We start from the raw sequence: 23,979 nt of genomic DNA, 5'->3' as shown, positions 1-23,979 counted from the left end.
TGTTACTCTTTACAAGATGATAGTTTTTCTGATGAAAACCCTTAGAAATCATATTTGTTTGTAACAAAAACATGCACAGAAATAAGTTCATCTCACTATACATGCCTGAAAATACTCATGGAGTACCTCACACACCAGGCAACAGAGTAGCATAGATTAAAGGCACATATAGTAGACAAAAACATCATCTCACTAAGTTAAGGCGTATATCATTTTGTTCAGAAAATTATGTTCTAGTTAATTTTGATAGCAAACTTAAAGAGATAATATTTCTTTTAGAATATTTGGGAATATCACATACTCAGAGTGTCCCTTGATTTTATGACTGTCTCAATGAAGGGTTAAACACCAGTAAAATTTTTGCATTTGGAGGATTAGTTTCATCTAAAAAAAGATTTATAAGATGCAAACCTTGATCATTGACACACATTAGTTGATATGTTCTTAGGGAACAGTTGCCCATATCAGTTGATGTGCTCTTATAGTATGGTGGCCCATATTCATTGATGTGTTACACTTTCCCAGTCTCTCTTTAAGTATCCAATGGACTTATCATGTTCAGTAGTCTATATGTCTTTCCTCCATTGCCAGGAAGGTATTGGAAAAATTTTCCTCATTTGGGTACCTCAACAGCCTCCATCATAAGTGCAAAGCCATCAACATGCATGTCATACACACTTTGACAGTGCATTATGCACGAAGTGGATAAGAATAAAAAACTGTTTATTAGTTTATTTATGTACAGTTTTGATAGGTAATTTGCTTCCCTTTCCTCTTTATACATTCTTGAAGGTGTGAAGACATCAATTCTGCCAATTTCTTGAGAATCTGCAGATCCGAATTACGCCACTTTTCATGAATGGCTGCCTCAAGCTTGGGGACATTGCTAGTATTCTTCCCTGAAATCTGGTGCATAATGATGCTCCACAAGTTCTCTATCAAATTAACTCTTCTGCTGTTTCCAGGCCAGTCATTGATGAAGTGAATTCTATAGTCAGTAAGCTACTGCTTCACAGTCTTTTCCGTATGGCAAGGAGCACCATCCTGCATGAACACGTTTGCATGGCACTTCTGAAAACAGTCTGGTAAATAGCCCATCAGTAGCTCGAGGTAATTTTGCTGATTCATGGTTTGATGTCTGGGCAGTATGACAGTGTCATCAATTCCATAACAAGAAAAACAACCTCAAACCATGAGAGAATCAGGATGTTTAACAGTACTGAAAGTGTACTTGGGATCGGAAGGGTCACTCCCAGTGTGCTGATAAACATGACAACTTGGTTCCCAGTAACGGAAAACATGGCTTCGTCACTCTGTAGCATGTGCTTCCACTTTGTCTTATCCAACTGAAGGTATGTCTTGGCAAACGCGATCCTAGGTTGCCTCTACATAAGGGTGAGGAGGGGCTTCTTTTAGGCTTGATGGCAGCTGAAGTGCAGGTCATCATGGATGCATTGATGAATGGTCCTTACTGACACTTCACCAATCTGTCTTGGGTTTACTTTTAATTTTTGTGCTGAGAAGCGTGGATTAGCTTCTAGCTGATGTTTCAGGATGGTTAGCATGTGTGGTGAAGTCTTCCCTCCACTGTTGCAAAATTGTTTTGTCCATACCTGAATTGATCAGACACTATCACTGTTAATTCTCGATATTTCCTGTACTGGTTTCTGCGCCTTGTGCAGACTAATAATTGAAACTATTTGCACTTTTGTCAAGTCCTTTTGTTTCCCCATTGTGGCTAGAGAGCATGAACACCAGCAGTAGGGTATCAGAAGGGAACAAACTCGGATAGACCATCATCACTTATCAACTTCCCACTAAAGATAAAAGACAACCTGTAGTTATTTCCTTTGCCATGCTTGTAGCTCTGCCCCTCTTGTCACTGCCTGATGCTTGATGACCAAAAAAAATTTAGTGCTCTGGCTACAAGGGTTAGAGAGCTGGAATTGGTCATAGGATTATATGTTGGCCCTCTCGTGCATAATGCAATGTTGAGGTGTGTATATATTTGGTAACTAATGAGGTAATTATATATATTGTTGGATGACTTAAATGATGCAGAGGAACACTAAGAAATATATCAATTTGTGAGGAAAATGGATAGAAAGACATGAAAAATGCAAAGAGATAAATGATAGTGATTTTAGCAGGGTTATGAAAAGAGAAAGAAAGCCAGCATGGGAAGTGTCCTCAATGACCTTGTGGAAGAAATTACATACAGCTGTGCCAAATTTTCTGTGTATGATCATAGAGTAATGGAGAACTTTGGTAACAGGTATGGTAACAGGTAGTAGGTAAAGAGTTATAATATTTGCAGAGAAAAGAAACCCTCCAATATCCTTCTCATACCTGCCAGCCACTCAGTGTCCTCACACTTATTTGTGGGGTGAAAGGTATAATATGTCAAAATATATTCATGTTATTCTCTACCAGTGCTGTGCTTGTGTATGAAATAAGTAAAGAGGTTGAAGCTGAGTTCATTATAGATGAATTAATAAATCTGTCAGAGTTCTAGCACACTCATCATCCAATCTTCCTCTTACTGATTTTTAGTGTAAAAGGTGTAATATTTCTGAATATATTCATGCTATTAACCATTTGTGTGATATGGAAATGCAGAATGAAAATGAGTTCAGTAGAAAGTATGAAACAACATTTTCATGTCCTCCTCTCTTATTGGGAACTGTTAGAACATGTCATCTGCACCGTCACACCCCTTACTCAGCAGTGGATCATGCCAACACAAACTCAAAGGTAACTTTCTCAGTATTTTGTATTATTAAGGGCTAAACTATCATTTGATAAAGGATTCTTTTTCTCCACACACTCTAATGTTATTTATAGACTGCACTCACTGTTTACAGGTTGAGGAGCCTACATTATAGGACTGAAACAAGAAAATATACCAAAGCATTCATACATTTGAAATTTAAGTATAGTGGAAATTAGGTACCCAGATGTTCAAATTCACAAATACTCTCTTTTTTTTGACAACTGAGGAGTTATGTTTGTAGTGGATGCTCTCCTAACCAATCTATTGGGTGATCCACAAGAATGATGAAACTGAATAGCCATTAGATGGATGTATCTCCATATTTTTGTCCATATTATCCATTTCTGGGTCTGCAGAAACATGTTATGGTTTGAAGACTGCACTAACCTCTCATGTTTGTAGTGGATGCTCACCTAACCAATCTATTGGGTGATCTACAAGAATGGTCAAACTGAATAGCAATTAGATGGGGGTATCTCCATATTTTTGTCTGTATTATCCATTTCTGGGTCTGCAGGCACATGGTTTGAAGAGTGCGCTTACCTCTTGTGCATTATCTGGCTATGGTACATTCTCAAATTTAGTGGGCATTCTCCCTTCCCTACCCACTCCCTTGCTTTACTTTACATCAGTGATAATAATCTTATTGGAGAGATAAAAGATAATTTGTAAGAGTGATGGTGGTACTGTATAAGATTTATTTTTTGGTGTATATAATAGTATGAAGCAATCACTTATGAATAAATGCCTGTCGAAAAAAAAATGTACTGTAAATCCTCAATTTACTGGACCCTAATATAACTGATTTTGAATTTAACAGACAAATAATATTTAATTTTTTCATTTCACTTTGTCGCTGTCTCCCACGTTAGCGGGGTAGTTCAAGGAAACAGATGAAAGAATGGCCCAACCCACCCACATACACATGTATATGCATATATTTTTCTTCATTCTGCCCCATCGCTGTCTCCCGCGTTAGCAAGGTAGCGCAAGGAAACAGACGAAAGAATGGCCCAACCCGCCCACATACACATGTATATACATACATGTCCACACACGCACAATATACATACCTATACATCTCAATGTACACATATATATACACACACAGACATATACATATATACACATGTACGTAATTCATACTGTCTGCCTTTATTTGTTCTCATCACCACCTCGCCACACATGGAATAACAACCCCCTCCCCCCTCATGTGTGCGAGGTAGCGCTAGGAAAAACACCAAAGGCCCCATTCGTTCACACTCAGTCTCTAGCTGTCATGTAATAATGCACCGAAACCACAGCTCCCTTTCCACATCCAGGCCCCACACACTTTGCATGGTTTACCCCAGACGCTTCACATGCCCCAGTTCAATCCATTGACAGCACGTCGACCCCGGTATACCACATCGTTCCAATTCACTCTATTCCTTGCACGCCTTTCACCCTCCTGCATGTTCAGGCCCCGATCACTCAAAATCGTTTTCACTCCATCTTTCCACCTCCAATTTGGTCTCCCACTCCCACTATACATACCTATACATTTCAACATATACATACATATACATACACAGATATATACAAATATACATATGTACATATTCATACATGTGTATTCAGGGGCTAGTAGTAGCATGCATCTCAACAAACTCATTTTGTAAAGGTGATGTTGTTATGATACTTACTGATTGGTACATATAGTGTGATATTTTAGGGCAATCATCTATGAACAAATGCAAGGAAATTCAAAGTGTAAGACCAAAGGTAGCATCACTAAGTGATTATCATTGCAACCATGTATGTGCTTGTGGTAGTGTGCATCTCAGCAAACTCATTATAGTGATGATGATGTTTTGATATTTTCTATTTGGTTAATATCATATTATAGAGCAGCCATTTATGAACGAACAAAAACAGCATCATAAGTGGACTGTACCGTAAACATGTCAGCAGAGTTACTTTGTAATAGTGGTATTATTATAAAATTTGTCTGTTTGGTATATATGGTATTCTAGTGCAATACAGAAGTGCTTGTAAAAAATAATGTTGTAAGATCAAAAGAGCATCACAAATTGATAATTATTGTGAGCTTTTACATGCTAGCATTGGCATGCATCTCAGCAAACTCACTGTTTGATGTAAATGATAATGAGTAATAATTCATCTGTCTTTTTCCATATTTCTGATGACTGTTCCCTACGGGAACTTTCATCAAGTGGGTGGCCCCAGCAAAGGAGTCTCGAGATATCTCTGTCCTTATATGCTTCCCTTGATTTATTGATTGAACAATACTTTATAAAGAAATACATGTAAACATCCAATGTAAGACCCAAACAGCATCACAAATTGATAATTGTCATGAAGGTTTACTGTCTAGCAGTAGTACACATCTCAGAAAAGTTGAAAGTCATGGTGTTATTGAAGTACAATTAACTGTTTAGTGTATGTAATATCATAAAGCAATTATGTACAAAAAATGTAAAAAGAGACAATGGAAGACCAGAAACATTCACAAAATAATTATCCCTCCTGTATTTAGCACATCAGCAGTCATTGGTTTAAACAGTGCTGTGAAGCTAAAATGACCTGTATTAACTATGTGGGGTGATTTGAAAATGAAGGCATTGTGGCTGGCCAGCTGCACCCTTGCCATGTACCCTGCATGTGAAAGGACAAGTGGTGGGCTTTTTGGAAATGCAGTAAGAGGGGAAGGAAGGTAGGGACTAAGTGAATGACATCACAGATGGTAATGGACAGTTACACTGTCAGACTTTTAATTGAACATTGAGTATGTGAGTGTCCAGTGTACCACAGTAATAGAACTTTGAATAGAATCAGTTATAAAGATTGATGTAGATTTACCAAATGTTTTATTTTTATTAAACATGTTTTGAAATACGGTGATGGAAAATCAAGAAGAAATTGTGTTGAAACTTTACTGTTGTGGTTTGTAATATTCTTCATATAAAATTTCTTTTATCCCTGGGGATAGGGGAGAAAGAATACCTCCCACACATTCCTCACTTGTCATAAAAGGCGACTAGTGGGGGGGGGGGGGGGGGGGGGCTGCTGCTGCTGCTGCTGCTGCTAGAAACCCTCCCCTCCTTGTCTTTTAACTTTCTAAAAGGGGAAACAGAAGAAGGAGTCATGCGGGGAGTGCTCATCCTCCTCGAAGGCTCAGATTGGGGTGTCTAAATGTGTGTGTATGTAACCAAGATGAGAAAAAAGGAGAGATAGGTAGTATGTTTGATGAAAGGAACTGGATGTTTTGGCTCTGAGTGAAACGAAGCTCAAGGGTAAATGGGAAGAGTGGTTTGGGAATGTTTTGGGAATAAAGTCAGGGGTTGGTGAGAGGACAAGAGCAAGGGAAGGAATAGTACTACTCCTGAAACAGGAGTGGTGGGAGGATGTGATAGAGTGTAAGAAAGTAAACTCTAGATTGATATGGGTAAAACTGAAAGTGGATGGGGAGAGATGGGTGATTATAGGTGCATATGCACCTGGGCATGAGGAGAAAGATCATGAGAGGCAATTGTTTTAGGAGCAGCTGAATGAGTGTGTTAGTAGTTTTGATGCACGAGACCAGGTTATAGTGATGGGTGATTTGAATGCAAAGGTGAGTAATGTGGCAGTTGAGGGAATAACTGGTATACATGGGGTGCTCAGTGTTGTAAATGGAAATGGTGAAGAGCTTGTACATTTGTGTGCTGAAAAAAAGGACTGGTGATTGGGAATACCTGGTTTAAAAAAAAAATATACATAAGTATACTTATGTAAGTGGGAGAGATGGCCAGAGAGCTTTATTGGATTACGTGTTAATTGATAGGCACGCGAAAGAGAGACTTTTGGATGTTAATGTGCTGAGAGGTGCAACTGGAGGGATGTCTGATCATTATCTTGTGGAGGCGAAGGTGAAGATTTGTAGAGGTTTTCAGAAAAGAAGAGAGAATGTTGGGGTGGTGAAGAGAGTGGTGAGAGTAAGTGAGCATGGGAAGGAGACTTGTGTGAGGAAGTACCAGGAGAGACTGAGTGCAGAATGGAAAAAGGTGAGAGCAAAGGACAAAAGGGAAGTGGGGGAGGAATGTGATATATTTAGGGAAGCAGTGATGGCTTGCGCAAAAGATGCTTGTGAGGCATGGGCTATAGATAAGGTTGTACGGAAGAGGATGGATGTGTTGTAAATGAAATTTTTGACAACATTTGAGAAAGCAGAAGAGGGAGTGTTGAAATGGTTTGGACATATGAAAAGAATGAGTGAGGAAAGAATGACAAAGAGGATATATGTGTCAGAGGTTGAGGGGACAATGAGAAGTGGGAGATCAAATTGGAGGTGGAAGAATGGGGTGAAAAAGATTTTGAGCAATCGGGGCCTGAACATACAGGAGGGTGAGAAACGTGCAAGGAATAGAGTGAATCGAAACAATGTGGTATAATGTGGTCGACTTGCTGTCAATGGATTGAACCAGGGCACGTGATGCATCTTGGGTAAACCATGGAAAGGTCTGAGGGCCTGGAATGGAAAGGGAACTGTGGTTTCGGTGCATTACACACGACAGCTAGTGAGTTTGAACGAATGTGGTCTGTTATGTCTTTCCTGGCGCTACCTTGATGGAGGGGGATGCTATTTTACGTGTTTCGGAGTGGCGACGGGAATAGATGAAGGCAGGAAGTATGGATATGTACATGTGTATATATGTATATGTCTGTGTATGTATATGTATGTCTACGTTGAAATGTATAGGTATGTATATGGGCGTTTATGTATGTACATGTGTATGTGCGTTGGTTGGCCATTCCTCGACTGTTTCCTTGCGCTACCTCGTAGACGAGGGAGAACGGCGATTAAGTAATTGAAATATGACATATATATATATATATATATATATATATATATATATATATATATATAATGGTTAAGGAAAGATACGTATATGAATTAACATAATATATAAATCTCGAAGATATTAGGAGAATGCTGTGGACATACATCGTGCGTGGTTATGAGGGCTGACTTGTTGGATCATTATGGGCTGGGGTTATGAGTTCTCTCCACGGAGGGAATGAGCTCAGACCGGGTCTATACAAGTGGTACCGTGGGGTGTGGGAGGGTTACATAAGTGTCCTGCAACAGCCTGGATCGATGGAAGCAAGGGCGTAGGGCGTCACATGTAGCCTTGGACTTTTTTTTTTACACCTACACTGGAAAAATTTAGTAAACATGATTATTCTGATAGCGTTTATTCATAAAATAGAAAATAGTTCGAATAAGGTCGCTACATTTTTACACAGATTTATAATGGGTTAACGTTTTCTGTGCTAAGTGGACTCCGTAACTCCATTTTACCCCATGTGTATTTCTTTTTATCACCTTTTAAATCTTTCTGTTCATCCCTCTTTCCCTACCCTCCTGATTGTACGTTGGGACAGATATTGTTACGTTAGAGTAAGAAAGACTGTAACATATCTTTGAAAGATATTTAACGGTAGTAATGATATTTAAATACACTTGCTTTTTTTAAAAAAAAAAAAAAAAAAGTGAGGGGTAAGAAAATTTTATCCTTAATGTCTGTTGCAGGAAAATTCTTTTAGGTTATCGCCGTATGTCGTACGTTTCCAATGTGGAGCAAATTGATATTGATGGCAGGCCATCACTTTTGCTTAATTATTTTCTTCGTGAATATGAGTCTAGTCTATTTCGGTTTATTTTGTCAATTTCGTCTATATACATTTACTGTTACGTTGTTTTTTCTTAAAATTTTCAGCGTCAAAAAAGTAAACAAACTAAGCTCGTAGTTGCTGCACATTTAACCAGGGACGTTATTTATTCTTAGAATATGGTTTTTAGATCGTGCGTAAAGTTTGAATGATATCCTAAGTAGATATTCATAAGCCCTTCTTACTATAAGCCATCTCTTGATGTTGCATTAGCGTATTGGTCTGATAAAGTTGTACTGGAAGAGAGAAAATCTTTAATGCTTTGTGAATCTATGCTGCACTATTCAAATGTAATACACAATTGAGTGAACAGAAAATTCAATTCACCATTTTTCAGACCATGGATTTATGAAGTACCTCCTGCATCCTGGAATGCAGAACACCGCGTACGTTGGTTGATGTAGTCAATAAACTGATCATACTATTTCAAAAAGATGTTTCTGCATGCTCAGAGTGAGGAGATGAGCCGGAATACACCGAGGTTTGATGATGGGAAGACATTATCTGCTCTGTAAAGGACACAGTTGACGCAGTAAGTGTTGCCTGATGGAAGTGGTTGTACTTGGATACCTAAGGGCAGACGCCATTGTAGAGTTCAGGTTTGGAGGCTACTAGAAATCATAATTTCAATAGATTGCCATAAGACAAGCTTGAACATAATCTCAAGTTTGTCAATGATATGTTGAGGGAAGGGGAAAGTCTTGTTTATTTCATTGCCGACATCTTTAAGGTATTGTCTAATTAAGGTTTACACAACATGAATTATTCGTCTGAAAAAAAATAACAAAAGAGCACAAAATGAACAGCCCTTGTCGATGAACAAAGATATATTTCTTTGTTGAGAAAGAAGTGAAGATGTTATGATGTAACTAACCAACGAAGATATAGTGCAATTATGATTAATGATGAAATGCAACTTTTCCCTTCCTCAATAGATAAGGTGGAATTAATGGTGTAATTTCGATCGTCCTCAAAAATGTATTTTGCTGTTTTCGTATTGGGTGAAGTTAGCAAGTACGAATCTGTATATATGTATATTTCTATGTATGTATACGTTGAAATGTATAGGTATGTATATGTGCGTGTGTAGGCGTTTATGTATATACATGTGTATGTGGGTGGGTTGGGCCATTCTTTCATCTGTTTCCTTGCTTTACCTCGTTAACGCTGGAGACAGCGAGTAAGTATAGTGAATAGAATGAATCGATATATATATATATATATATATATATATATATATATATATATATATATATATATATATATATATATATATATATTCTCCCTAAAATTTAATAATACTCTCTCACCCCAACTCACAATTGCCCTCTTTTTCACCTCTTGCACCTTTCTCTTGACCTCCTGCCTCTTTCTTTTATACATCTCCCACTCAGTTGCATTTTTTCACTGCAAAAATCGTCCAAATGCCTCTCTCTTCTCTTTCACTAATAATCTTACTTCTTAATCCCACCACTCACTACCCTTTCTAATCAACCCACCTCCCACTCTTCTCATGCCACAAGCATCTTTTGCGCAAACCATCACCGATTCCCTAAATACATGCCATTCCTCCCCCACTTCCCTTACTTCCATTGTTCTCACCTTTTTCCATTCTGTACTCAGTCTCTCCTGGTACTTCCTCACACAAGTCTCCTTCCCAAGCTCGCTTACTCTCACCACCCTCTTCACCCCAACATTCACTCTTCTTTTCTGAAAACCCATACAAATCTTCACCTTAGCCTCCACAAGATAATGATCAGACATCCCTCCAGTTGCACCTCTCAGCACATTAACATCCTACTCAGATTTTTTAGTTTAACCCTTCACTGATGTTCAGTATAAAGCCATCTCTTCTTATCATACAGAGTTGCCAACGTAGCGCTTTGGCGCTAGATCTAGCGAATTTTATAGAGATCCAGCGCCTAAAATTCGCATTTAGCGCCTTACCGCTTCTTTCAGAGTGTTTTTTTTTTTCCATTTGGCGCCAAACTTAGTGTTGTTTCAATATATGAGAAAATTCAAACATTTTTTGAAATATGTTGATATGATTTAGGACGTTTAACCGAAACCTATTAGAGTAACAAGGAAAACAATACAAATATTACACATAATTCATTTTCATGGAAATGAACATATTCGATTTTTTTAACAGGTTCAATTTGGGTGTATTCCGCAGGCTCCCCCTCCTTAAGTCCCCCGTTCACTATCCGTGGACAATGAAGGACAGTAACATTGCTGGTTATGTGTATGCAGGCCATAACATTTAACGAACACAACAATGAGTAAGAATTATACTCAACATTTTAGAGCAGAGTAGTTGAGACGCACACATGAAAAGTGGTTAAGAAAAGTAGAGGAAGATGACACAAAATGTCTTTGCAAGTACTGCTGTTGTCCATTGTCTGCCAAACTTAGTGACTTTGATAGACAAGAAAGCACAAGAACGCTGAAGAGCCAGCCATTCAGGACTCAGAGACAAACCACAATTCCGTTGGAAAAAGTCATTGATGACGCTCGGGAGATTAAATGAAATTGACTGCTATTCATTGCAGAACATTGTTCATTACGTGTTGTGGATCATCTCAGTGAGCTTTAAAGACAGTCAAGGATGCAAGAATCTCAAGTTAAAAAGGTTGAAGTGTAGTGCAGTTTTGTGCGATATGATTGCCCCACATTCTAACAGTGACTCGAAATGTGATATAGACAATCAGAAGTTTAGCCTCTTGATTGATGAGAGTAATGTCATTATGATAACGAAACTATTGGGTATCGTTATCCTGTACCATTCTGAAAGTAAGAAGATTGTAGGGACTTTCTTGGACCTTGTTGTTGAGCTGACTGACTATAATGCTTAATGGGATAAGTGATGCCATCAAGAAGAAGTCCTTGAAAAACAATGGGTTAGAGTTACAAAACCCTGTTGAATCAGCAATTGTCAGAATACTAGAGCAATGGGCTGAACTTACATGACTCACTCTGAAATGGTAAAAAATGGTGAAAGGTGTTACACAGTAGCTCAGATCCTCTATGTCAAGCTTTGTGACAAGAAAAACTATGCCTTCCTGATATTCCTGAAGCATTTTCTTGGAGAAGTTCAGCGTGTAAATGAGATATTTGAAGCGGAGGCACAGGATCCAACCCAACTGCAAAGTGACCCTATTCAACTTACTGATTCTATGAGTCCTAAGGTCCTCACCCTAGACAGAAAATAAAAAGGCAGGAGATTCAGTAGAGAACAACCCATATCCATACTTGGGGTACGAGTTTGAAAAGGAAATGGCACAATGTAAGTTTCTTGATGAAAAGGATGTTCGAGGAAGACGCATACAGTTAGTAGCAGAGTTGGTGAAACAGCATCGTCAACGTTTGCCAGACAAATGTCCAATTGTTACAGTCAGTGTCATCAATGAGTTCATGTCTGCAACCCATAAAACCTGGAATACTGGAATTAGCAAAGATGTTGACTGATAACGAAGAAATTCTCACACGCATTGAGGTCCAGTGGAGGAAGCTGAAATAGCCTCGGTCAGTGATGCAACAGGAGAAATTCCCTTCAGTGACCTCTCTGAGTTGGCTTTGACTGTGCTGACATTGCCTCACTCCAATGCTGACGTAAAGCGTATACTTACTCATATGAACATCAAGTCGAATCTTCGAAATAGACTATCAAAAGCTTAAATGCAATACTAATCATCAGGTATGGACTAAGAAGAAATGGAAACTGCAATTATGATTATAAACTGCCAAAGGAAGTACTGAAAAACATTGGGTCATCGAAAGCATACGAGTCATCGCAACCGCAACCAGAACCATGACAAGAGACCGCCACAACCCCAGGTCACCGAGGACGGAGGGACTGCCTGCTGGGAATTAGCAGATCTGGAATAATGGTGATGAGTCTAGCGTTAAAGCAGTCAGACGTACCTGTTATTATTAATGTAGCACGACAAAGAACAGAAATTATTCGAAGAGCATTTTTTCCGCTATTTGATTGAATTTAGCGCTTTTTGCGAGTGAATCTAGCGCCATCTGAAATTGTAAGTTGGCAGCCTAATAATTGTCTGTATGTCATCATGTTGAACGGGCCGCCAACAGGCAAAGGCATTTGTCGGGCCAAGCAAAGGTCCAACCATCTAACTAACAAAATCCATCAAATTTCAAACCGCATGTAGGTAGGAGTCTTCAAGCATCATATTGATGTCTAAGGACTTTATCGGAATGGTTATAGATACAGAAGACTGGTTTGGTATTTTTGGTTTAGTTCTGGTGACACTTGGTGGGTTCACTGTGTACTCCAGATAAGAAAAAAAAGAAGTTAAGAGTAGGAATAAAAATAACTGGGTTGTTCTTCTGGTGAATATTGTCAGGACCAAACATAATAATATATTCACCACGATGAATGTACTTTAGACATGTTTTTTTCATGTTAACTGATTGACGAAAACGTTTTACAAGTATAATGAAAGCAGTCTAGTCACAGCAGAGGAGGAATCCAACACGGTGGTGCTACTACAATCCTTGTGATGCCCAGAAATAACACCTGCAGGGGATAAATGTGCACAGGATTATTCCATTAAATCCTGAACTGATATATTTCATATGTCTTCGAAATTTGTATAGCAAAATCTAATGCTAGTAGAAATAAACATCTGATAATATTGTCTCTGAATTTACTCCATTTTACATGATAATCAATAAATTCTACATGGGGAACGCGGGGCAGCGCGTCCCTGTGCGCGCATGCGCTTTGCAGTAGGTTGAGATACAGGCGATAGCTGGACTCTGATTGGTGGACGCCCCTTGAGGGAGAGCGTCGTGCCTCGTGATTGGTCGAGGCACTGCGCTAAGGCCGCGGCGTATCTCCTTCACCCACTCCGCCATACCTACATAGCACGTACGTGTCCGCCGCTCGGAGGATATCGGCTTTTTTTAAGCTCCCCACAACATAATAACCGATGGCGGACCAGGAAATGGAACAGCAGGACTTCACGGAGGACTACAGTGGCGGGGATTTTCAGGAGAACGGGACAGGGGGGCAGGAGAACCAGGAGCAAAGCGGCGATAGCCAGACCGGCGGCACCGTGCAGGACAGCGGGGCTGCCGACGCGCCGGGACGGGACGACGACAGGTATGGTGGCGGGACTTGCCTCGCCCATTATATAAAGCTAGATGCGCGCAAATCACGATCAGTATTGTAAGCCAGGAGTTGCAGGTACAGTAGAGTACGTACGAGCGTTGGCTCTGGTAGTTTGTAATGCGTTGTCGCGAACATTTGATAAATACGCGTCACCCACGCGGTGTCCAGCGTCATGTAACTTTACCTTGTTTGCACCCCATCAAGAGTTCTTCCTTGTTCATTTGTTTATGATTTGGTAACGATTTACAAATAAATGTAAGGAAATGCGCTCCTTTGTCAAGTTAAAATTATAGGCTAGCATGATAGTATTGGATTAACGCACGCTGTGCCGAGTTGATGATGCTGAAGTGTTCTCTTAATTTCTGCTCACCTATGTAACTCTTAAAAGTGAGAGTAGTCTACATATTTATATATATATATTTATGACATAAAGTGAGAGTAGTCTGTTGCTGTATTTCTGCTGTAGAGTATTGCCGCCACCAACATGCTAGCCTAGTTTTAAATCTTAATAATTTGTCTTCCTCTTGTACAAGATAACTCTTAGCTCTCTAATGACCTGTCAGAAGTCTTGTAAAACAATTTTCATGGCATAAAGTTGCATGGGCCCTAAATCTGTGCGAACCCACAATCATTAGGTGACCGTGCTTTCTGTATCATGCCCTTTTACAGTGGCTAGCGGTCGTTTGTACTGCGTAGTTCCCCCCACTCCTGTGCTATATTCAGTTTTGATTTAGGAATAAGGGACTAATTTGTGCACTAAATGTTTATAACCAAGCTCAGGATTTGGGACAGTTTGGTAGAATGGAGGTTCTCAGAACTTGCTCATTTCCATGGTCAAGGCTAGGGAAAGGGGAAGTTCTCGAAGTCTGCAGTAAAGTTGTTGAGAAGTTAGGGCTATGTATACCAGCCAGAGGAAATTATTTGGTAATTTTTGTCAGTTTAATGAGATTCATTTATGGAATGGCAGGGTAGTGATACTTAAAGACGAATAGTTATTGGGATCATTATAATTTGGATAAAAGATTACTTTGGCTACTCATTGCTATTAGCGTTGGATAGTTTTGTTTATTGACAAAATAAATATTTGTGGAACTTGAACTTGAGCATTTGGTTATTTAACCAGTTTCATTTCTTGTGGAAGTGCATGATCTCTGAATTTTGGTGAAATCGGTACCAATTTTCATGTTTTAAAATCGAGAGAAGGCTTTTCACCTGTAGCAACTCACCCACATGTTAAGTATTCACAAACAGGTAAGCACTGATAAGTAAAGGGGCAATTGTGGGATAAAAGCTGTATCAATTGGTCAGGGTTAGGGAGGCATTAGTTACTCTTATATGTATTGAGTGGTCAGGGTTAGGAATGCATTGGTACAGTTTTTGTCCAAGTTCATCAGCTAGACTATGTATGGTAGGGTTTCAGGCCTCTTGTGACCAGTATGTTGTATACTTTAAAGAATTGTAACTTATTCCATAGTTGAATAATAAAGTTCAAGACTCGTGTAATCATAACCATTGCACATGTTCTATTGTAAAATACCCAAAGACATAATTGTAGACTTTGAATATTATTATGCAAATTAGAAATAAATACAAACCAACTTAATTTTATTGCAAGACTTCCAAATACTATTGGATATGAGAATTGTGTGAAACTTACTTTCTTGGATGATAACTAAAGGAATTAGGTTGTTTTTGTAATGCAAAAAAAAGATATGAGCTAAAGGAATTAGGATGTATTTGTAATGCCTCCCCCCCAAAAAGTCTTTCCGCAGTGGTTTTGGAAAATAATAGTCCTTTACCTTTGTAAACATCTTGAACCTTTAGATGCTTTGCACCATTCAGTGTGTATCATTAGAGGTGCGTCTCCTTTGAAATGAGGGAAACTCTAATACTAGACCACTTTTCAATTTTTTTTTTTCATTTAACTTCCTTAAAAGTTGTAATAATGTTAAATGGCCTAATGTGTACCCTCTCCATTACAGTCCTCATTATTGGGTTATTATTGAATTATTAGAAATTATAGAGCCAATGAAAATACTTTCCTTATTTTCCTATGTATGAGTTTGAATGGAGAAAGTTGCAGGAAGGGTAGTGTTTTCAGATATCTTAGGAGTGGACATGGCAGTGAATGGAACCATGGAAGCAGAAGTAGGGGAGGGGGAGAAAGGTTCTGGGAGCACTGAAGAATGTATGGAAATAGATGACAGTGTCGGTATTGGTAAAAATGTGTATGTATGAGGGAATAGTAGTCCGAGCAATATTGAATGGATGTGAGGCAGGGGCTATGGTTAAGGCTGTGCAGAGGTGGATGGATGTCCTGGAAATGAAATATTTCAGGAATACATGATGTTTTGGATAGAGGGGCAAGTATGCTGTCTGTTGTGGATGAGAGAGCGTGGGAAGCGAGTCACTTGTTCGCTGGTGATACAGCACTGGTGGCTGATTCGGTTGAGAAACTGCAGAAGCTGGTGACCGAGTTTGGTAAAGTGTGTGAAAGAAGAAAGCTGAGAGTAAATGTGACTTAAGAGCAAGATTATTAGGTACAGCAGGGTTGAGGAATAAGTCAATTGGGAGGTAAGTTTGAATGGAGAAAAACTGGAGGAAGTAAAGTGTTTTAGCTGTCTTGGAGTGGATCTGGCAGCGGATGGAACCATGGAAGCGGAAGTGAATCATAGGTTGGGGGAGGGGGCGAAAGTTCTTGGAGCATTGAAAAATGTATGGAAGTTGAGAACGTTATCTTGGAAAGCAAAAATGGGTATGTTTGAAGGAATAGTGGTTCCAACAATGTTTTATGGTTGCGAGGCGTGGGCTATAGATAGAGTCATGCGGAGGAGGGTGGATGTGCTGGAAATGAGATGTTTGCGGACAAAATGTGGTGCAAGTTGGTTTGATCGAGTAAGTAATGAAAGGGTAAGAGAAATGTGTGGTAATTAAAAGAGGGTGTTTTGAAATGGTTTGTTCACATGGAGAGAATGAGTGAGGAAAGATTGACCAAGAGGATGTATGTGTCAGAGGTGGAGGGAACAAGAAGTGGGAGACCAAATTGGAGGTGGAAAGATGGAGTGAAAAAAATTTTGAGTGATCAGGGCCTGAACATGCAGGAGGTTGGAAGGTGTGCAAGGAACAGAGTGAATTGAATCGATGTGGTATAATGGGGTTGACGTGCTGTCAGTGGATTGAACCAGGGCATGTGAAGCATCTGGGGTAAACCATGGAAAGTTCTGTGGGGCCTGGATGTGGAAAAGGAGCTGTGGTTTTGGTGCATTATACATGACAGCTAGAGAGTGAGTGTGAATGAATGTGGCCTTTGTTGTTTTTTCCTAGCGCTACCTCGCGCACCTGCAGGGGGAGGGGGTTGTCATTTCATGTGTGGCAGGGTGGCGATGGGAAAGAATAAGGGCAGACTATGAATTGTGTACATGTGTATATATGCATGTCTGTATATATATGTATACGTTGAGATATATAGGTATGTGCGTGTGTTAACGTGTATATACTTGTATGTGGGTGGGTGGGTTGGGCCATTATTTGTCTGTTTCCTTGTGCTACCTCGTTAATGTGGGAGACAGCGACAAAATATAATGGTAAATAGATTGTGATGTTTGCTGGTATTAGTATGTTCCTGTAAATATTGAAAGAGTATGAGAAAGGTCTGGTAATTAAAAGTGTAGTTGAGCAGAAGAGGGTGCGCTGAAAAGGTTTAGACGAGTGATTGAGTGGAGAATGACAAAATGGATATATGTCATAAGTGGATGGTACAGAGAGACCAAATTGGAGATGAAAAGATGGAATGAAAAAGATTTTGAGCAATTGAGGCTTGAACATGCAGGAGGATGAAAGGTGTGCATGGGATAGTGAATTGGAACAATGTGGTATACTAGAGTCAACATGCTGTCAATGGATTGAACCAGGGCATGTGAAATCCCTAGGATAATTGGGATTGGATGTGTATAGGGAGTTGTGGTTTCAGTGCATTTCACATTACAGCTAGAGAATGGATGTGAGCGTGATTTGATCTGAAAGGTTAAGAGTTTGAGAGGATAATGAGCTACATTGTAGGTAGTAGTTGGCAGACATCCAATGAACAGGGAGGTATATTACTAGTCCTACCCAACAGGCCGTGAAATGGGTTAGTAATGGCTGCGTAGTTAGCCAGCACTTCAGTGGTTATCGAGTTGCAATTTTCTGACCCAGGTAGCGCTATTTCCATTGTTTCACCCACATGTGGATTACTGGCATTCTTTGTACAATTATACAAGCTGTTCTTGTCACTTACAACACTTAATTTACAACTCATGTTTAACTCTAGCTGTTCCTTTCTTGAGCACTATGCACTAATCTAACCTTTTAACAAAATGGTAGCAGCAGTAGTTAGAAGTATATATGAATATTCACGAACAGTACGTTTGAAGTAATGGGTAGAAACAATAGGCTGGAGTATTAAGTAGAAGTAATAAGTTGGAGCATTAAGTAGAAAGACAAGACACATTAGTTAGAAGTCGTCTGCGTGAAGATTAGGTCAGAGCCTCAGCAGATACTGCGATAAAGTTGTTCCCTGCCATTTTCTTGTTGAGGATGAGGAACTAAATGTTAAGATGGGGCACTCTTGTTCAATTTCCAAGGAGACCCCCCCCCCCCCCAGATCCAGTAAGGAACAGGCATGATAGATATAGATATAGTATGGATTGGAACATTTTTAGTCAACAGCATTTATAAGAAGTTGTGGTTTGAAGAGCATTCAGTGTTGTTACAATATTACATGAATATTGATGTGTGATTCTGTAAATGTCGGTAACACTTGAAAAATATTGAGAGCTCACTAGAACTTTAATTAGAAGTTGGAATGATATTTGAAATATACCATGTAAATATATCAGAGGATGGCAAAGCAGTTGCTGTATGGCACCATTATTCCAGTGCTCGTGGGTTTGATTGGTATAAGGTATAGTAGATTATGAACCTGGTACGAAAGGATCCCAGCGCAAGTACTTGAACAGTTGTTTGCTGTTATGCACACTTCACAGTAGACTGTTTTGTACTTATTTCACCATCTGTGTCCAAGTGTTAAATCTGGTAGACTATACTAAATGAATGGACTTCAGTCCATAATTTTTGTGCTGCTGTGTAGATGATCACCTGATATCACTTATGTTATTTACTGATGAAGCAGACCATACACCAACAACATGCATTTGTGGTCAAAGGAAAATCCTAACTGAACAGAAAGTTCAGCGTATTAGGAAATATTTTCAGTCACCATAAGGGCTGTCAGGTTTGGGTTTGGTTATTGGCCCATATTTGCTATTGCAGTGGCTGAATGGAGATTTGTACAGGCATCATCTTAAGCAGACTGGTAGTGTTCCTAGATATGCCTCGCAGAACGAGACATAAGATGGTTCATACACGATTGTGCAACAGCCCTATTCACGTGTGTGAGGAGGGAATATCACAGTAATGTGTAACTTAATTGATAGGTAGTGCATGACAGTGATGTGCATCTTAATAGGTAGGTAGTGCATGGCCACATCGATCAAATTTGAATCCTCCTCTGGTTTTACTTCTGGGGTCATTTAAAGAACTTTGTTAATGCCACAGAGGTGTGATAAGAATTTTGTCCATGTGTTTGTTACTAATGCGAAAGTATTGGGAACACTAAAGGTATGATGGCGCATGCTAGACGTCTAAATCAGTGGTGTGAAGTGTTCAGGCATGTATTTAAGAGGGAAGGAATTTTCAACTTTTACTGTAATGTAAATGTAATTGGAGGATTATATACTTATATTTAAATGCAATTTTGTTTTATGTTGAAGGCTCCAGTCATGGACTAAAGTCCACATCAAGGCTATGCCTGAATTGAAATATAGAGATTTATGCAACTAAGAAAGAAAAGACATGGGAAAGCATTTAGGAGTTTTGGAGGAAGTGAAAGACCTATCTTTTTAAAATGTGCCAGGTCGTAGTTATTGGGAAAAGAGTAGAGTTCCAAAGCTTTAACGTGTAGGGAAAGAAGCAGGTGTCAACAGCAGATTGCTGAGCATTGTATGGTCTACATCTTTCAAATTTTGCCAAAAGAGTATATGGCTTTTCAGCATTTTGTTGCTGATGTTTTTCCTTGTTTCAAGAATACATCCTGTAGGTATGAAAGCTTAGAGAAGCACATATCAAAGTGATTGAAAAATACTTAAACTGAATGAATGTTTTAAGTTGTATGGTAAACACAGTTTTGAAACTACTTTTATGCAAGATTCACAGGGTTGCATGGGAAACCTAGGTGAAAAGAAAAGGGGTACATTGATTAACCCCACATTTTCCAAGACATTATACCCTTCCAATTCTTTAGTTGAAGTTTGGTTTATTACAATGCTCCAGATCATGCTCTGCAGCCAGTATTGTATTCTGTAGTGTAAAGATTGCATTAAATTGTAGTGCTGAAGAAAATTATTCATGTTAGTATAGAACAAAACTAATTTACCAACATTTGTGTTGCATGATTTGGAGAATTATATTGTAATGGTTTTTAGGTGATAGTTTTTGAGAAATAGTAAATTCGTAGATGTAAAATACTTTTGAAATATACTAACATGAGAGAGACTTGCTGCTGGGGATTGCATGGACAGTTGGTCTGTTGTGTGCTTGTTGACATTCAATGCCATTTGCAAAGGCTTAACCATAGGTGAGACTGCTGGAATATTAAACATAGATCTTGACAGCTAGGTGTGTAAGTCAGCTATTTGTAGGTTGTATTTATTACTTTATAAACCTCACATTTCATATGCATAATCATTACCCTCACTTTATTTGATATCATTCAATTAAATGTAATGCTCCAAATCATGTTCTGCAACTGTTACTTTCAACTTTTCATGAGTACTGCACAATTTAATCACTTATCCAAAGTAAACAGAGATGGGGAATTGAATTAAGACTTGCTGAAATTAGGTGATAGGCCTTATCTCGTTAATTTTTTTTTCATTATAGCTGGGGTATATACTGTATTGGTCCATGAATTGGCCACCTCTCCCTCAAGGCAAAATATACTTCATCAGTTATTATTCTTCAGTGGCATCCCACGCATTGGTACCAGAAGCCTCTTCGAGATCTGCACCTTCTTGGGATGATAACTTATGAAGCTGTGATAATGCTTATAAGGTAGATATTAGTGATGAAATATCTTTGTAATCATATTTGTGACAAAAGCTTCTAAAAATACCACACATGTATGCTTGAAAGTACTCTTGGAGTACCTTCAATATCTGACAGGGAAGGAAGTTACAGTAGACGTTGTAGATGACATTGAGTAGTATTTGCTATGTAATGATGCGGAATCAAGCATTTCAGGTGATCCAGACGAGTTTGGTCTTTATGTTGGAAAGAATACCAAGTGGATCAAAACTGTGAATGAGGTGATGGCAATCAGAACGTTAACACCAGACTGTTTTGTGCTTAACATTATATCAGGAAAACACTCCCAGTGGGCTTTTTTTTTTTTTTTTTTTTTTTTTTTTTTTTTAGGGAAGGGTATTTTTGCGTGTTTCACGGGTATTCTCTTGTATGCATTGGGGTGATGAACAAAAATGCAGGTTTATATGATCTATTACTTAGAAATATGAGTTTCTACACACTAGATCTTACTGTTGCATAAGAGATTGTCAGTTTTCATCAGTGATAATAATATGTCAGTGGGACTGTGAAGATGCATTCAGCATTTCTCCGAGGGTAGAGGGGCTGATTGTATTTTGCATAATGAAACATTAAAATGAAATTGTGTAAAAAAAAAATATTGGTTTAATGCTTGCTATCCTTGATCTTATGCCATGGATAAAACGAGTCAGTTGTATACATTTTGATATTTTAGCGATCTGGTGATTTTAATATTGAAAAAAAAACTTTTTTCCACTCAATATGAAAATGTGTAAAGTGATATCTGCTGTTGCGGTAGAATACAATTTGTTTGTTGCCTCAAGTCTAGTTCATGGATTTGGTTAAATTTGGTATTACTATTTCTTCAGTTTGATTTGGAGGGGTAGAGAATGATTTGCAACAATTACCTGTTTCAGGTAGTATATATTCTAATGTGCAATCTACATGGCATCATTGAAATGGTGAAATAAAGTAACCTGGCTCATTGTTGTTAATGGTAGAAAACCTGGATCATGCTTTTATGGAACTATCGCTTTTACCTTTTATTACGTATGTCGGCTGGATGGGCAGTAAAGGTCAGTTGAGATTGGGCTTAAAAAAGTAATTGAAATATCTAAGATTCTGTAATTATTGAAAATCTTGTTGACTTCATAGCAGTGGAAATGCACCATAGATTGTTAACCTAAGACCGTGTGGTGCAGCTGTGTGTGTGCTGATGGGGATTCAGAAGTGGAATCTACTGACACCAGGACACTTCTCAGAAGGGGACTCCAGAGTAATGAAATTATTAAATGAATAGAAATATACTGGGCTATCAGGATCATGAAAATGGCATTTTATTATGCGCAAGTAACTAAAAAATTTCATTTGTGAAATTATGAAAGGCCTCCAGATATTATTCCTATCATAACAGTTTATCCTTAAATCTCGGTAAAGTTGTATTTTTACTCAGTCTTGTGTAAAGTTTTGATAATGCTGTTATTCTGCAAGGGTAAAGTGTTTGGAGAAGAGAATGAGTGATGAAGCATTTTCATTCCCAGATTTTAGATCGGTAACTGGAAGGGCTGTGAGATTCTGAAAATCCGGTTCGTGAAATGTTTTGTCGATAATATCTAATTATACAGATTGAGCTTTGGCGACATGATGTTATAAGTGGAAAGTTCCTCTCATAACCGCATTGCTTTTTCATTGTATTAATGATTGCTTGTCAGTAGCATATAAAGTCAAGAGTCAGGAATGAAGTGATGCCAAACAACCACAGATTGTACACATGGGTGGCTGAGGTTGTGATGTTTAGCTTTCTGCTGGTTCAGTGTTACACAACCTTTGTTTCATGTGCAAAATTATTAGAAATGGTATAGATTACGTTCAGGGTATGTTCATAAGGTGTATATTAACCATAAATGGATTTTGTGTTTAGACTTTGATCCCATCTTCAAGATATCTCATTATGTATGTACAAATATTCCAAAATCCAAAATTGGTTCCATGCATTTTGGATAAAGGATATTCAACCAGTATTGATATAGTCTGCCATTGGAACTCGTGATGCTTAATGCTGAAGTGTCTAAAATGGTGTTTTGATGTGCTTCTAGCACTTATTTTATCTATATCTCTGTTGCCTGTCCCATTCTGGAACTCCCTCAAGGGGGTATCCCGGCCATTGCAGTAGTCTCCATGACTAATGAACTCCAGTGCTGTGTCGTAGCCTTTTCCAATGCCTCACCCTCAACAGGCTTCTGGCAGAAGGCAAGTCTAGTGCATTGATTGCAGAGGCTCCTTTCTAATGTTCCTACTGACCACTACTTAATGCTCCTGCCTAATATGCCTACTTACTATTACTTTTAAATGTTTCTACTTCTTAGTCAGGACAAAGTTGGAAGATAGAATGGCTGGGAAACAAACTGAATTGATTGAAGATTTCTCCTCTTTTGAATTCCGCAAAAGGAGTCCCCAGGAAGTAAAAGACGAAGGGAGTGTATGACCACTTGTTCAAGCAGACTTGGTTCTTGGGTTGGAACACCTTGATGTATCGTTGTCTGACTGGTTTGCCCATCCAGTTGGCTCCTTTCTTATTGTATTACTCTTTCACAGCTATCTTTTCTACCAGCTTTTTATTATACTTGATCGCCGTTCCCCTGTCAGCGAGGAAGCGCTAGGAAACAAAGAATGGCCTGTAGACCAGATTTTGCATTATTTTTATTTATTTTTCATGCTTATTTGCCATTTCCCACATTTGTGAGGTAGCATCAAGATGAGAGAACTGAGTCTTGGAGGGAATATCCTCACTTCCTTTCTTTTTCTGGAAAAGAAGAAAAACGGGAGGGGAGGATTTCCTGCCCCAAACTCACTCCCTTTTAGTTGCCTTCTAAGACAAGCAAGGAATACATGGGAAGTATTTTTTGTCTCCTATCCCCAGGGATATTATTATGAAGGGATTTTTCTCTTTTTAGCAATATCTTATCTGATGGTGAAAGACATGCAAGGAATAGAGTGAATTGGAACAATGTGGTATACCGGGGTTGACGTGCTGTCAGTCGAATGAACCAGGGCATATAGAGTGAATTGGAATGATGTGGTATACCAGGGTTGACGCGCTGTCAATCGATTGAACCAGGGCATGTGAAGTGTCTGGGGTAAACCATGGGAAGTTTTGTGGGGCCTGGATGTGGAAAGGAAGCTGTGGTACTGGTGCATTACACATGACAGCTAG

The 23,979-nt window shown here is 38.9% G+C and overlaps 1 protein-coding gene across 6 annotated transcripts in view; it reads left to right on the top strand.

Moving 5' to 3' along the window:
* The first annotated feature begins 13,277 nt into the window (after nucleotides 1-13,277).
* LOC139756776 (RNA-binding protein squid-like) overlaps nucleotides 13,278-23,979 on the top strand; it is a 35,938-nt gene continuing 25,236 nt past the window's right edge. The window contains exons 1-2 of one of the 6 annotated variants that reach the window (XM_071676555.1): nucleotides 13,278-13,616; nucleotides 20,686-20,774. In XM_071676555.1, the coding sequence (XP_071532656.1) occupies nucleotides 20,740-20,774 (35 nt within the window). In that variant the 5' untranslated portion in view covers nucleotides 13,278-13,616; nucleotides 20,686-20,739. Of the gene's footprint in view, nucleotides 13,701-20,685; nucleotides 20,775-23,979 lie in introns of all 6 variants that reach the window. The other 5 variants (XM_071676552.1, XM_071676553.1, XM_071676550.1 and 2 more) reach the window with 5 other exon arrangements.

Source organism: Panulirus ornatus, chromosome 23 (assembly GCF_036320965.1).
Source record: "Panulirus ornatus isolate Po-2019 chromosome 23, ASM3632096v1, whole genome shotgun sequence".
Taxonomy (NCBI): Eukaryota; Metazoa; Arthropoda; class Malacostraca; order Decapoda; family Palinuridae; genus Panulirus; species Panulirus ornatus.
This window is presented reverse-complemented; position numbering and strand designations above follow the sequence as displayed.